At 33.7% G+C, this 13,107-nt stretch overlaps 1 protein-coding gene across 3 annotated transcripts in view; it reads left to right on the forward strand.

Moving 5' to 3' along the window:
- The first annotated feature begins 936 nt into the window (after positions 1 to 936).
- The window catches only part of LOC128983392 (uncharacterized), a 34,443-nt gene continuing 22,272 nt past the window's right edge, over positions 937 to 13,107 (forward strand). The window contains exons 1-2 of one of the 3 annotated variants that reach the window (XM_054402666.1): positions 937 to 1,209; positions 3,929 to 4,060. In XM_054402666.1, the coding sequence (XP_054258641.1) occupies positions 3,937 to 4,060 (124 nt within the window). In that variant the 5' untranslated portion in view covers positions 937 to 1,209; positions 3,929 to 3,936. Of the gene's footprint in view, positions 1,210 to 3,526; positions 3,546 to 3,928; positions 4,061 to 13,107 lie in introns of those variants that run through there. The other 2 variants (XM_054402675.1, XM_054402683.1) reach the window with 2 other exon arrangements.

Here is a 13,107-nt window from a genome sequence, read left to right on the forward strand (position 1 = left end):
CAGTTTTAATAAGTTTAAAATTTATATTAAAACAATTTTTTTCTCGTTTTTCTGCTACTTTGGGCTACTTTGTATGGTCACCATTAAAAAAGAAAGTATTAAAGTAAAGACTGGATGGAAGATCATTGAGATTAAAAAGAGCAGATGGCCCAAGACTGAGCCTTTGTGGTCCCCCACCAGTTGCTAATGGCAATCGTGGACCACCGACCCTACTGCAAACCATCTGTCTTTGGTAAAGATGTGTCTTCAGCAGTTTTAAAGCATTAATTCGGACATATATAAAACTCCAACTTATTTAACAGGACATCATGGTCGTCATAGTCCGCAAACGCTTTGCTGAGATCAATGAAGGTTGCCCAGACATATTCTTTTTTTTCAAAGGCGTTCACTATGTCATGAACCATCAACCATAAAAAACCTATTGCATCCGCAAAGTGGACTATCCACTTCAAAAACCAAATTGATGTTTGTTGAAAAATGAGTTTATTTCAAAAAAGTTAGTCAACTGATCGTATGCTACATGCATATCACCTTGGACAGCACAGGCACTATATTCGTGGGTACTAAAGGCGGCCGTGGTACTATTGGCCGATAGCTGCTTAGGCTGTATCTATTCCCTTTTTTTGAAAATTGGACACATTTTGGAAATTTATATATTTATATATGAATTTGAACAAATAGTGGTTTTGGCCTGTGGGGACCTTAAGAATAAAAAGTTAAATCGATCGAGGGCTCAGGTCTCGTCATGAGACATACGGTAAGAGTAAGAACTTGTTTCCCATGGGCAATTCGCTAAAACAAAAAACCTTTTAATCAGAGCTAAAGATTAAGCTTTTAGTCTAGCCTGCAAGCAGACAAGAAAAAATAGAGAATTCCCGCTTTTGACTCTTGGACTTGACTTGAGCTTCTGCTTGAGCTTGAGCTTTGAGAGAGACTCTTGAGAGACTTGAGACCTGACTTGACGTTTCATTTTTGTTTATTATTTTGTTTTGATCATGACAAAAGCAAAAGAAAGATATAACCATTTTAACCAAAAGTAAAGTGAGTTAAGTGTCAGTGTTAAGTGAGTATACTTAAGAGTCAGATAATGGTAAAATAAATTATCAAAATAAAATACAAATTTCACACCAGGTCCTAGGCCCTATTACACTTGCTTGGATCAGTAATTGAAGACAAAGACAAAAGTGTACAGTACAACGCAGTCAGTAAGTAAGTAAGTTAGGCTATGATATGAAAACGACAAAAAATAACCAGGCCTAATGTCCACTACTTATTCTATTGTTTGTTTGCATTAAGTTAGGCCTCGGCCTAGGCCTATATTAGGCTATTGCTAAATTTCATTCGTAATTCATCTCCAAGGGTACAGTTTCTTAACTGGGCTATGCTAATATCAGTAATTATTTACTTGAGGGTGATCAAGCGTTCTATAGTAAGTTATATAGGCTACCTATCATTAGAAACTAGATTTTTACCTGAAAATAATGGTGCAAAATTTTTTCTGCTGCCACAAAAACTGAATTTACTACGATTTTTTGAAGTGTATTATGTTTTATTAGGAACATTGAATCAGCACTAGCCAACAATGTTTACAATGTAAAATCGAAGTTAATAAGCACAATTCACATTGAAATCGATTGTGTGAAGCTACTAGTAACTCACCAATAAAAATAGTGGAATGCACGCCAGTACCCCATATGGTGTCTAGTGATGGTACTATATCAGGACAATAGGCCCGCGTAGCGTACGACCATCGTCATAACCTAGGAACGCAATTAGTGTTCCGACTTGGAGTACGGGGCTTAGCTCACAAATGGGTGTCATCCTTTCTTCAAGGAAAAAATCAGTCCGGATACCCTTTGTTGACTCCCAAGGAATTCGTAATCATGCTACCTCTGCTTCGTCTGTTATTATTCGGGGATTTCCCCAGGGTTCTATATCGGCCCAATCCTGTTTTTGCTCTTCATTAATGACCTGCCTTCTTTTGTATCAAATAATCCAGGTTCAAATGTAGATATGCTGTTTATATGCCGACGACACCTCACTTTGTGTCTCAACTAAAGACGTCACGGCTCATCTAGAGACAATAGCATTTGAGAGTTCCAATAGAGCTTTGCAATGGTTCCAAAACAACAAACTTCTTTTAAACTGCAATAAAACAAAAATGCTCCAATAAGTTACCATATTAGGGCCTAACAGCTCAAAAAAAGCAAGTCCCACTGACTGTTTTGATAGGTGACGAAGAGATATGTTCTTGCAGTAATGCTAAGTTTCTTAGTTTGGTCTTAGACAGACAGCTCAACTTTCATGACCATATAGAGCAAATATCCAGAAGAATTAGAACTGGAATTTTTGTGATCAAAGGTCTTTCGAAGTTTACCGATTCTCGTGTAACCTTGAGTGCCTATTATGGACTGATTTACCCATTATTGTCGTAGCCTATTTGGTGCCAGTTTGAAGCTGTGAGAGCGTACGAACAAAGTTTGTGTTCCGTCTTTAAAAAAAGCCCTAAGAGAAGCCTTCAGAATATCCGATCGTACTTCTTGCAAGCCTCTCTTCAAGGAATACAATATTCTCACATTTCCATCCATATACATACTGAGTTGTCTATTGTTTTTAAAAAGAAATGATCATCTGTATCAACCGCAGTTCCATTCAATGCAGTACACTCTCAGAAAAAAAAAAAAAAAAAAAAAAAAAAAAAAAAAAACAATACTAAGCTACCTAAGCAGGACAAGTTTCTTTGAGAGACACCTTATAATAGTAGGCCTATCAGGTTTTTCAATGTGTTGCCTGAACCCCTGAAAGTGGAGCAAGACAAAGACAAATTTGGGAGAGCAGTCAAACGCATACTCTTAGAACAAGCTCCCTACACTGTGAAAGATTTTTTAAGTTGCCGATCGAATTAAGATACTGTTCAGTTACGTTTTAGTTCTAACAGCATTTATAATTTAGTTTTATTATAATATATTCTTGTGACGCTATTATACAGTTTTTTCTGTTCAAAATAAAGATGATTTGATTTTATTTGAGTGTCAACCATTAAGTTATAAGGGATGAGAAGTGACAAAGTGTTCGTGCTAAAATTTATTGACGGCAATATTCCGAGACAATAGGCCTATGTCAATGAATACAAATGCTTTAAGAAGCAAAATGCTTATGGATAATAGTCAGACATGCCGAAATGAGATTTGCGCGGCCACCAATAGGATCGCTTGCGAGGCGGCCACGGTACTCTATCCCTCTCTCTCTCTAAGCTGATTCTTTGTCTTAGGCTACTCTCTCTCACTCGGTCAGCTAACTTCGCAGCGCGATCGCGATAGTCTTTTCCCAGACTGAATTTTTAACAAAGGCATTGCACTTCTTAAATGGTCTGTATTCATTGCCCACGTACAGTGATCACTGTATCAATACAACATAGTCACGTGATGTTCACAAATGTACAACAGATGTACAACAAAGGACATGTTCACACATAGCAGAGTGACTTGACAAACTTCAAAGACTTGACAAACTCTGTTGTATGCAATGGGCTAAACAATAAGAGGGTAATTCCTACAATAAGTTATAGGTGCCTTAAGCCTGTAAGGATGGGACGGCAAAAGTTGTCTTGAAGTAGCTACCCAGCCACCACCGTGTATAGTAATATCACATGGAACCACACAGTTTCAGAGTAGGCCTACTCGCTCATTCCTTCAGGATAGTTGGATAACCAAAGACTGGATAGCCTAGTCATATTATCAGACAAACTAATCTGCAGGTTTTATTTTTTTTAACAAGGCATAAGTTAAGTAGGATACTGTAGGCCTACACATATCTTGAAATATTATTGACCCTCTTCCAAATACTTAGTTTCTTGGAGATTTATATCTCTTTTGTACCCTCGTAAATTAAACTAAATTAGGTGCCTAACAACATCTGTGCATTTCAGTCAAGACAATGATTCGTGGAGCTCTGATTGTGGTAGAAGGCTGTGACCGATCTGGTAAAACAACGCAATGCAAGAAGCTTGTTAACCTTTTGAAGAATATAGACATCCCGGCAGAATACATGAACTTTCCTGGTAAGCCACGTCTGGTTTTGACCTAGGTTAAAGACTGTATATACTAGATAAGCTTAATCCTCATTTATATTTCTGCAGTAGGGTAAATAAAGCTTTTTAAAATAAAGGGGAGATTTTCTCAAAATTAAAATTTGTATGGGTCAAATGGCTGTGAGCTTACGAATTTTCATATTTTGTGATAATTTTACGTGTGTTTTCCATTATTTGTAACCACAATTGTAATAAACAAACATTCCTTATACAACTCTGTAACTTACTGACACGTAGGACATCCTTATATATATAATAGGTGAAGGCGATTTCTACGAAACACTAGGATACTCCTCCGTTAATAATGTCAAAATTAAGTATTTTTTGTGTAGACACCCCCTTTCACCAATTCATGTATTAAAAGTCCTCGGGCTTTGCCCCACAGGCCATCAAAATCCCAATGTATTTCTTATGAAGAAAATATTTTGTTTACTTAAACAGACAAATAATTTGTCTTAATTACAGCTGTTCATAGTAAACACATGATACACACAAGAGAGATCGTTTACAGAGTGAGTTGTTTTCAGTTTCGATAACTGTAGTGGAGTGATTGATTAGGCCTACACATTATCTTTGAGTTTACTCTTTTAAGTCATCGAAAATTATGATTGTTATTCGTTTTGAAATAACGCATGTAATTCTTTGCAATTGCTCGAATTCGAGCAACAGGTGCACTAGTATTATAAGTTGCTTGATTTCTTAAATTCTCAATTAAAGTGAAAGGCTTAGAAAATGTATAGAAACTAGGAGCTTCTTCTGTAGCAAATCTATATCATTAAAAGAATTTGTTGAAATTTTTTATGTGCAACAAATCGACCCCTTAACCCTCCAAAGGTCCATAGTTTAGGCCTTAATGTCCACCTATTTTTGGCCCCTTTGCAAGGTTTTATTAAAACGGATCTGAGAAGCTTAAAACAATGTTAATTCTAATGTTCTATATACCATTTTGTTTGGAAAATCATGGGCTTCAATATTATATATAAAACATAAAGAACATTAAAAAAAAAAAAATTTTAGGTAAAAAAAATATAATTTCGAAAATTTTCAAAAAAAAATAAGTTCGCGCTCAATGAAATTGTATAAATTATAGGCCTATAAATATTTTAAAACAGCCACTTTGTTCTAAATTTAATGAGGATTACAAATATATAATCATATAGCGAGGTAAGTTATCAAATAAATAAGTTATGAGCGAAAAACGGATTTCAGTACATAGCGTTTAGCTAAGAATGCATAGCCTAACCATAGCTAGGAATCTGGCTGATAATTTACATCAATATCACTACCTACTTCTTCAGGATCATCAACCAGCACTTCAAAACCACTTAAATCTTCTTATAATGCACCACGTATATCACTACTTTTGATTTTTAACACTAAAACAATGATAAACATAATAAAACACATCAGTCATCGGTCCGAGGTTAAGTAACCTGTTTACTAATATGCACGTCAGCTGTCTGCTACAATTACGATCGGCTCAGAGAACAAACAGCGCTTAGAGACAGACCTTTAGAAAGCTTAGAATCTAATGAAAAGAACGATACCTAACTCGATCCAGTTCAATCCGATTCAGTCAGTCATAGAGCCTTCGCCGTAAACGATGTTCGTGCGTCTAAAAATAGACGCGTGACACTACACAAAGTGTGTTATGCGTCTATTTTTAGAAGCGTGACCTTCGGAGGGCTAATATTTATTTTTTTAGGCTTATTGGGTATTAATTTAAAGCTCTTACCCTCTAGATGTGTCTTTTGCTGGTTTGGATGATATCCCGTTAAAGCCATTTGTTCTATAGGCTTTTAAATTTCAGAGTTTGTGCTGAATTATGTTGTCATTCATCTTTACAAAGACATTAAGTGAAATCAAGAAATGTTACGGACAAGCCTTTTATGAGGCTTATGTAGCTTAGTGTTATAATGCCCTTTTGTCATTGTGTTGTTATTGAATAAATAAATTTAATTGAATTGAATCTAAACTTTTTCAAGTTCCGTTTACATTTTGTTTACATCCATACAAACATGGGATTATCTTACAGCTGGTGGTGTTTTAGTGAATTCAAGGAAAATATTGTAATGTTATTTGTACAAAATATAAAGAAGAAAAAAACTTACATTAGATTTTGTGTTGTGATAGGATTTTGTGTTTTCATACTATGTTTTATTGATGTTTTAATGAATCCAAGTAAAATATTGTAATATTATCTGTTTAAATAAATACATTATGGCTATGTGAGGACATACATTAACATCACCTCAGCTTCGCTGACAATTACTCATACTATACACAATTTCCAGTAGGTCTGAATAGAAACTCCTATTAACGCCTATTAAGGCTTTTTTTCATAGGATTTTTTTTCAACTATATGTTAAACTATTATTATTAAATAACGACAGCCACCTATCGTCTCTTATAAGGGCTTTTAACAAGTGTGCAATGATTACTACTGAGGTGTGTACAAAGTGCTTTGAAGTTAAATATTTTGTTTTTAGGGTGGAAGGTAGGGCTTGAGCCATTTTTGATCCAAGTCGCTTCACACCTGGCTGCGCCACTGGCCCTCTATAAAAAAGTCCTCAACCAGTTAACACGTTACACAGCTGCACATTTTGATGTGTGTTTTTCTATGCATTATATACAAAATATATATATATATTTGCAGTGTTGGGAAGTAGCGCGCTACAAGTAGCGACGCTACAGTAGCGCGCTACTTTTTTTGTAGCGTTAGCTGTAGCGTCGCTACTTTTAAGATTTTATAGCTTTAGCTGTAGCTAGCTACATTTTTAAAGTAGTTGTAGCGGAATTTTAGCTACTTTTCTCGCTACATTAACATTGGTTGAGATAGGGTCAATCCATTTCAAGTGGTCCAAAGGTAGTTGCTTCAAGATTTTTAATTTTTTTTATATTTTTATCCTTGAAAGTACATATCATTAGAAGTACAAAAATACAATTATTTTATTTTTATTTAATTTTTCTACTGTATGGCGGCCATTTTTTTGTTAGTCGAATGCCCGTTTTCAGCGATTTCAGAGCTCTACGTTAAATTAAATATCTCTGGTTCTAATAATCCTAGAACATTAAAATAAAAACCAATCTCTTCAGAAAGATCTAAATTTTAATATGGTAATATAGTTATGCACTTAAAACTAAATATATAGGTCTAATTACCTGTTTAAAGTTTAACGCAACGATGTTACGAAAACAGATTTTTAACAATTTATTTTTACATAAAGGCAATTGACTATGTGTTTGTTATTTTTTTTATCTGATAGTTATAGGTGTGTACTCCAAATTCTCAAAGTTTCAAGTTGTGGACTTGCATAGGGTATTAAATACAAAATTTCAAAATCTTAAAATTTTCAAAATTTCAAAAGTTTGACGCTTAATATCTCTGTTGGGCATGAAAATAAAAATTTCAAATTTGGCTCAGATATGGTACTAAGTAAGAGTATTATCCTGTAATAATTTTATTTTGTGGACTCAACTGGTTTTAAAGTTATGAAACATTGAAAAGTACTCAAATTAGCATTATATGCGTATAGCGTAGGAAGCATAATATGATATTATATTACACTATCAATGTATTTTTTATTTATTAATAATGTTATATTTTAATAATATATTTTAAGCATTTTGATGTTTTAAAACACTCTACTTTGCTGTCTGCCACAGGTACAAATCTGTGAAAGGATTGTGTTCAGGGAATTGGTAGACGTCCTTCAATATTGAAGTTCTAATTCATCTTTTGCTACTTCTTCATTGTCTACATAAAGAAATTGAATACCTTAAAGGTGTATTTAACAAAAGTTAAACATATCCTTAGCATTCAAAATTTGGTTGTCAATGGTATATTGGGGTCCGCGGAATTGGCTAACTCTGGAACTCGCTAACCCCATGTTAAATGCCCTATCTTCAAATTTGGTCGATGAGAGGAACTCGCTAACTTGTTCGGTTTCGGAATTGGCTAACTCCGGAACCCGCTAACCCGCTCTAAAGCCGGGTTAGCCAATTCCGTCCTCGTACGGAAGTCGCTAACTCGGTCCCTCGGCGGAACTCGCTAACTCCCAATCAGAAGCCTCGCGGGCCGTCCAATGGGAGCCAAGCACGAATATTTTTGGCCAGTGTTGCCGAAAGTGTACTACCTATATCGTATCGGTACCATAATGTCGTATCCTACGATTAATTAGGAGTAAGAACAACGTAGTCGATAAAATAAAAATATTGGAAGTATGTTTAACATTATTCTTATGGTTATTAGGGTGGAAAATGCATTATAGTCTTACCATAGACTAACCAACACAAGTAAACTTTACATCCCTTTGTAAACTTTGAAGCTCGTTTTTCGTGTCTAGTTCATGTCCGGTGACACTGATCGCTAGTGTCGACAAAATTGTGTTTCTATCATTTTATAGTTAACTTCATGATTTGTTCCTTACTGTTTGGTTATATAACTAGGGGACGTGTTATTAGTTGTGATTAGAACGTTTTATTTGGTTAAACGAGGTTTTAAATTACTGAAAACAAGAAACAATTGTAAACAAAACACGACCTCTAAAGACAGTGCACCGGACATAACTAACAATACAACTGTCTTCAGATGATCCATAAGGATTAGAAATGTACTAATATAAGGGAGTATGTTTTATATGTGGGTTTCTTACTTAAATAGTAGCTTATTGGTATGAAAAAGATAAAAATGCACATTTAATTTGGATCTATTACATGTTATGAAATATCTATTTTCGTAGTCCGCCATTTGTTTCTTTTATTCGAATAAATAGCCTACCATTTTGTGAACTTCTGCAAATAAAATTTTTGAGTTCGTATTTTATATACTGGGCTTGTAGTAACCTTAAATCATAAATCATAATAAAATTTACACGTTAAACGTCATTACAGAATTACATTGTAGTGGTTACGTATTTTTAAATAGAGCTATTGAATTTAAATAAATATTTATCAATACATTATAAAGTGGTAGGCCTAATGTATTCATGGATTGCATTAAAAGTTGGTCTATGCATAAATACAACTTGTAAATTTCTTTTATCGTAGGCTATTAGTGTAGAACCCAGGTCATCCTCTTAATTTTGTTGAATTAATATTAATTTTACGTCTTTCAGTAGGCTTACTTTTTAAAAGTCTGGAGTTTTTTTTCCAGGCTGGTTCTATCTTATCCAAAAACAAAGCTATTGTCTATTGTGTAGCTCAGTACTGGGGAACAGTGAACCGAGCAATGGCTTGCTATAGTTTATATCGTTTGTGAAAGCAATATAAAGGAAACCCAACACTCAAATCAGGAAAATCCGTCAATTAGTTTATTAAAAATCGTTAATTAAAATAACCCTGTCACGTTTTATTATATGAATATTATATCTTCTCCTATTTTTTACTAGTGGTGCTTAGGTGTACAATCTAAAAACTGTTTTAAAACATGTAACATTATTGCTAAAAAATTCAACACATTTTAGAATTAGGCAACTATTTACTAGTAGGCCTACAATGCTTTGGTTCAAACTATTAGGCCTAGATAATAACTTAGTCTATGTCATCATATGTGTACACGTAAGTTGGACGGTTCAAATACGAACATTAAATTTAAAATCTATGAATTAGTTATGAAAGTTACGATGGTTGATGACTGTATTAATTAATGGTTTTGGTTTATTACGACATTACAATTAAATCTGTTTTCCGTGTTTAAGAACTTGCGTGTATTTTAGCTTAATTTCGTAGAGGTTTAATTATTTATTACCAATTAAACTAAATTTTGAATATTTTTCATATTCTATTATTTTCTTTTATACTGATGGCATTTATATTTAAGATCGAAATCATAAACATTTAACTGGCCATTGTACAGTTTAATAAAAAACATTTTTTCATGATTTTTTAATTGTCTTTTAATTACTTTGGACTAGTTATCTGTTAAAAGTGGAATTGATAACAAAAAACAATAACATTTACTGTATCTTTATAGACACTGACATTTTGAAATACGGCAGTGTACGATTATTTTGTCGTACAAGGTTGGCACCGCTCCGAGCAGTGGGCGCGGCTGGGTTAGCGACTTCCAGAGTTAGCGAATTCCGCCGCGAGACAAAATCGAGTTAGCGGGTTCCGGAGTTAGCCAATTCCTGACTGAGACGGTTAGCCAGTTCCAGAGTTAGCCAGTTCCGCCACACGACCGAGTTAGCGAGTTCCTGAGTTAGCCAATTCCTACGTCTCGTATATTGTAGACTCTATTAGTGACTTCGCTCTTTGTAGTGCCTCCTACACCATCGGAAAATATTGACTCCACTTTAAATTTATAGAAATGGTTTTTAAATTAATATTGTTTTGGTTTTAAACCCTATGTGATTTATTTTCTTTTAATTCATTTATGTTCATAAATTTAAATTAATGATACACAAGTCAGCCATGTTATCTTATGGGACGTCTGGCGCTAAACAACACTACTTGTGACGTTGCAAATTCTACCAGGCCACGGCCTGGATTTATAGGTGGCCGTGGCTAAACAGTATCATAAAACAATTTTTTTTACTTAAATATTCAGTCACAGGTACTAAAATACCAGATGCGAGGCATTTTTTGATACACTACTGCACACGGAAAAAATACCTGCAATGGTGTAGGAGGCACTACAAAGAGCGAAGTCACTAATAGTCTACAATGTACCATTGACAACCAAATTTTGAATGCTAAGGATATGTTTAACTTTTGTTAAAAAACCTTAAAGGTATTCAATACTTTTATGTAGACAGTGAAGAAGTAGCAAAAAAAGAATTAGAACTTCGATTTTGATTCAAAGGACATCTACCAATTCCCTGAACACAATCCTTTCACAGATTTGTACCTGTGGCAGACAGCAAAGTAGAGTGTTTTAAAAAACATCAAAATGCTTAAAATCTATTATTAAAATATAAAACATTAGTAAAATACATTGATAGTGTATTATAATATCATATTATGCTTCCTACGCTATTACACGTATAATGCTTATTTGAGTACTTTACAATGTTTCATAACTTTAAAACCAGTTGAGTCCACAAAATAAATTTATTACAGGATAATACTCTTACTTAGTACTATATCTGAGCCAAATTTTAAATTTTTATTTTCATGCCCAACAGAGATATTAAGCGTCAAACTTTTGAAATTTTGAAAATTTTAAGATTTTGAAATTTTGTATTTAATACCCTATGCAAGTCCACAACTTGAAACTTTGAGAATTTGGAGTACATACCTATAACTATCAGATAAAAAAATTACAAACACATAGTCAATTGCCTTTATGTAAAAATAAATTGTTAAAAATGTGTTTTCGTAACATCGTTGCGTTAAACTTTAAACAGGTAATTAGACCTAAATATTTAGTTTTAAGTGCATAACTATATTACCATATTAAAGTTTAGATCTTTCTGAAGAGATTGGTTTTTATTTTAATGTTCTAGGATTAGTAGAACCAGAGATATTTAATTTAACGTAGAGCTCTGAAATCGCTGAAAACGGGCATTCGACTAACAAAAAAATGGCCGCCATACAGTAGAAAAATTAAATAAAAATAAAATAATTGTATTTTTGTACTTCTAATGATATTTACTTTTAAGGATAAAAATATGAAAAAAATTAAAAATCTTGAAGCAACCAATTTATTTATTTCTGGACCACTTATATCAACTATAGACTATGGTCCAAAGGTAGTTGCTTCAAGATTTTTAATTTTTTTTTATATTTTTATCCTTGAAAGTACATATCATTAGAAGTACAAAAATACAATTATTTTATTTTTATTTAATTTTTCTACTGTATGGCGGCCATTTTTTTGTTAGTCGAATGCCCGTTTTCAGCGATTTCAGAGCTCTACGTTAAATTAAATATCTCTGGTTCTAATAATCCTAGAACATTAAAATAAAAACCAATCTCTTCAGAAAGATCTAAATTTTAATATGGTAATATAGTTATGCACTTAAAACTAAATATATAGGTCTAATTACCTGTTTAAAGTTTAACGCAACGATGTTACGAAAACAGATTTTTAACAATTTATTTTTACATAAAGGCAATTGACTATGTGTTTGTTATTTTTTTTATCTGATAGTTATAGGTGTGTACTCCAAATTCTCAAAGTTTCAAGTTGTGGACTTGCATAGGGTATTAAATACAAAATTTCAAAATCTTAAAATTTTCAAAATTTCAAAAGTTTGACGCTTAATATCTCTGTTGGGCATGAAAATAAAAATTTCAAATTTGGCTCAGATATGGTACTAAGTAAGAGTATTATCCTGTAATAATTTTATTTTGTGGACTCAACTGGTTTTAAAGTTATGAAACATTGAAAAGTACTCAAATTAGCATTATATGCGTATAGCGTAGGAAGCATAATATGATATTATATTACACTATCAATGTATTTTTTATTTATTAATAATGTTATATTTTAATAATATATTTTAAGCATTTTGATGTTTTAAAACACTCTACTTTGCTGTCTGCCACAGGTACAAATCTGTGAAAGGATTGTGTTCAGGGAATTGGTAGACGTCCTTCAATATTGAAGTTCTAATTCATCTTTTGCTACTTCTTCATTGTCTACATAAAGAAATTGAATACCTTAAAGGTGTATTTAACAAAAGTTAAACATATCCTTAGCATTCAAAATTTGGTTGTCAATGGTATATTGGGGTCCGCGGAATTGGCTAACTCTGGAACTCGCTAACCCCATGTTAAATGCCCTATCTTCAAATTTGGTCGATGAGAGGAACTCGCTAACTTGTTCGGTTTCGGAATTGGCTAACTCCGGAACCCGCTAACCCGCTCTAAAGCCGGGTTAGCCAATTCCGTCCTCGTACGGAAGTCGCTAACTCGGTCCCTCGGCGGAACTCGCTAACTCCCAATCAGAAGCCTCGCGGGCCGTCCAATGGGAGCCAAGCACGAATATTTTTGGCCAGTGTTGCCGAAAGTGTACTACCTATATCGTATCGGTACCATAATGTCGTATCCTACGATTAATTAGGAGTAAG

The sequence above is a fragment of the Macrosteles quadrilineatus genome, unplaced genomic scaffold (genome assembly GCF_028750875.1).
Source record: "Macrosteles quadrilineatus isolate MER2022 unplaced genomic scaffold, UCM_ALF_1.0 Scaffold_1__1_contigs__length_201487025, whole genome shotgun sequence".
In the NCBI taxonomy this organism is placed as follows: Eukaryota; Metazoa; Arthropoda; class Insecta; order Hemiptera; family Cicadellidae; genus Macrosteles; species Macrosteles quadrilineatus.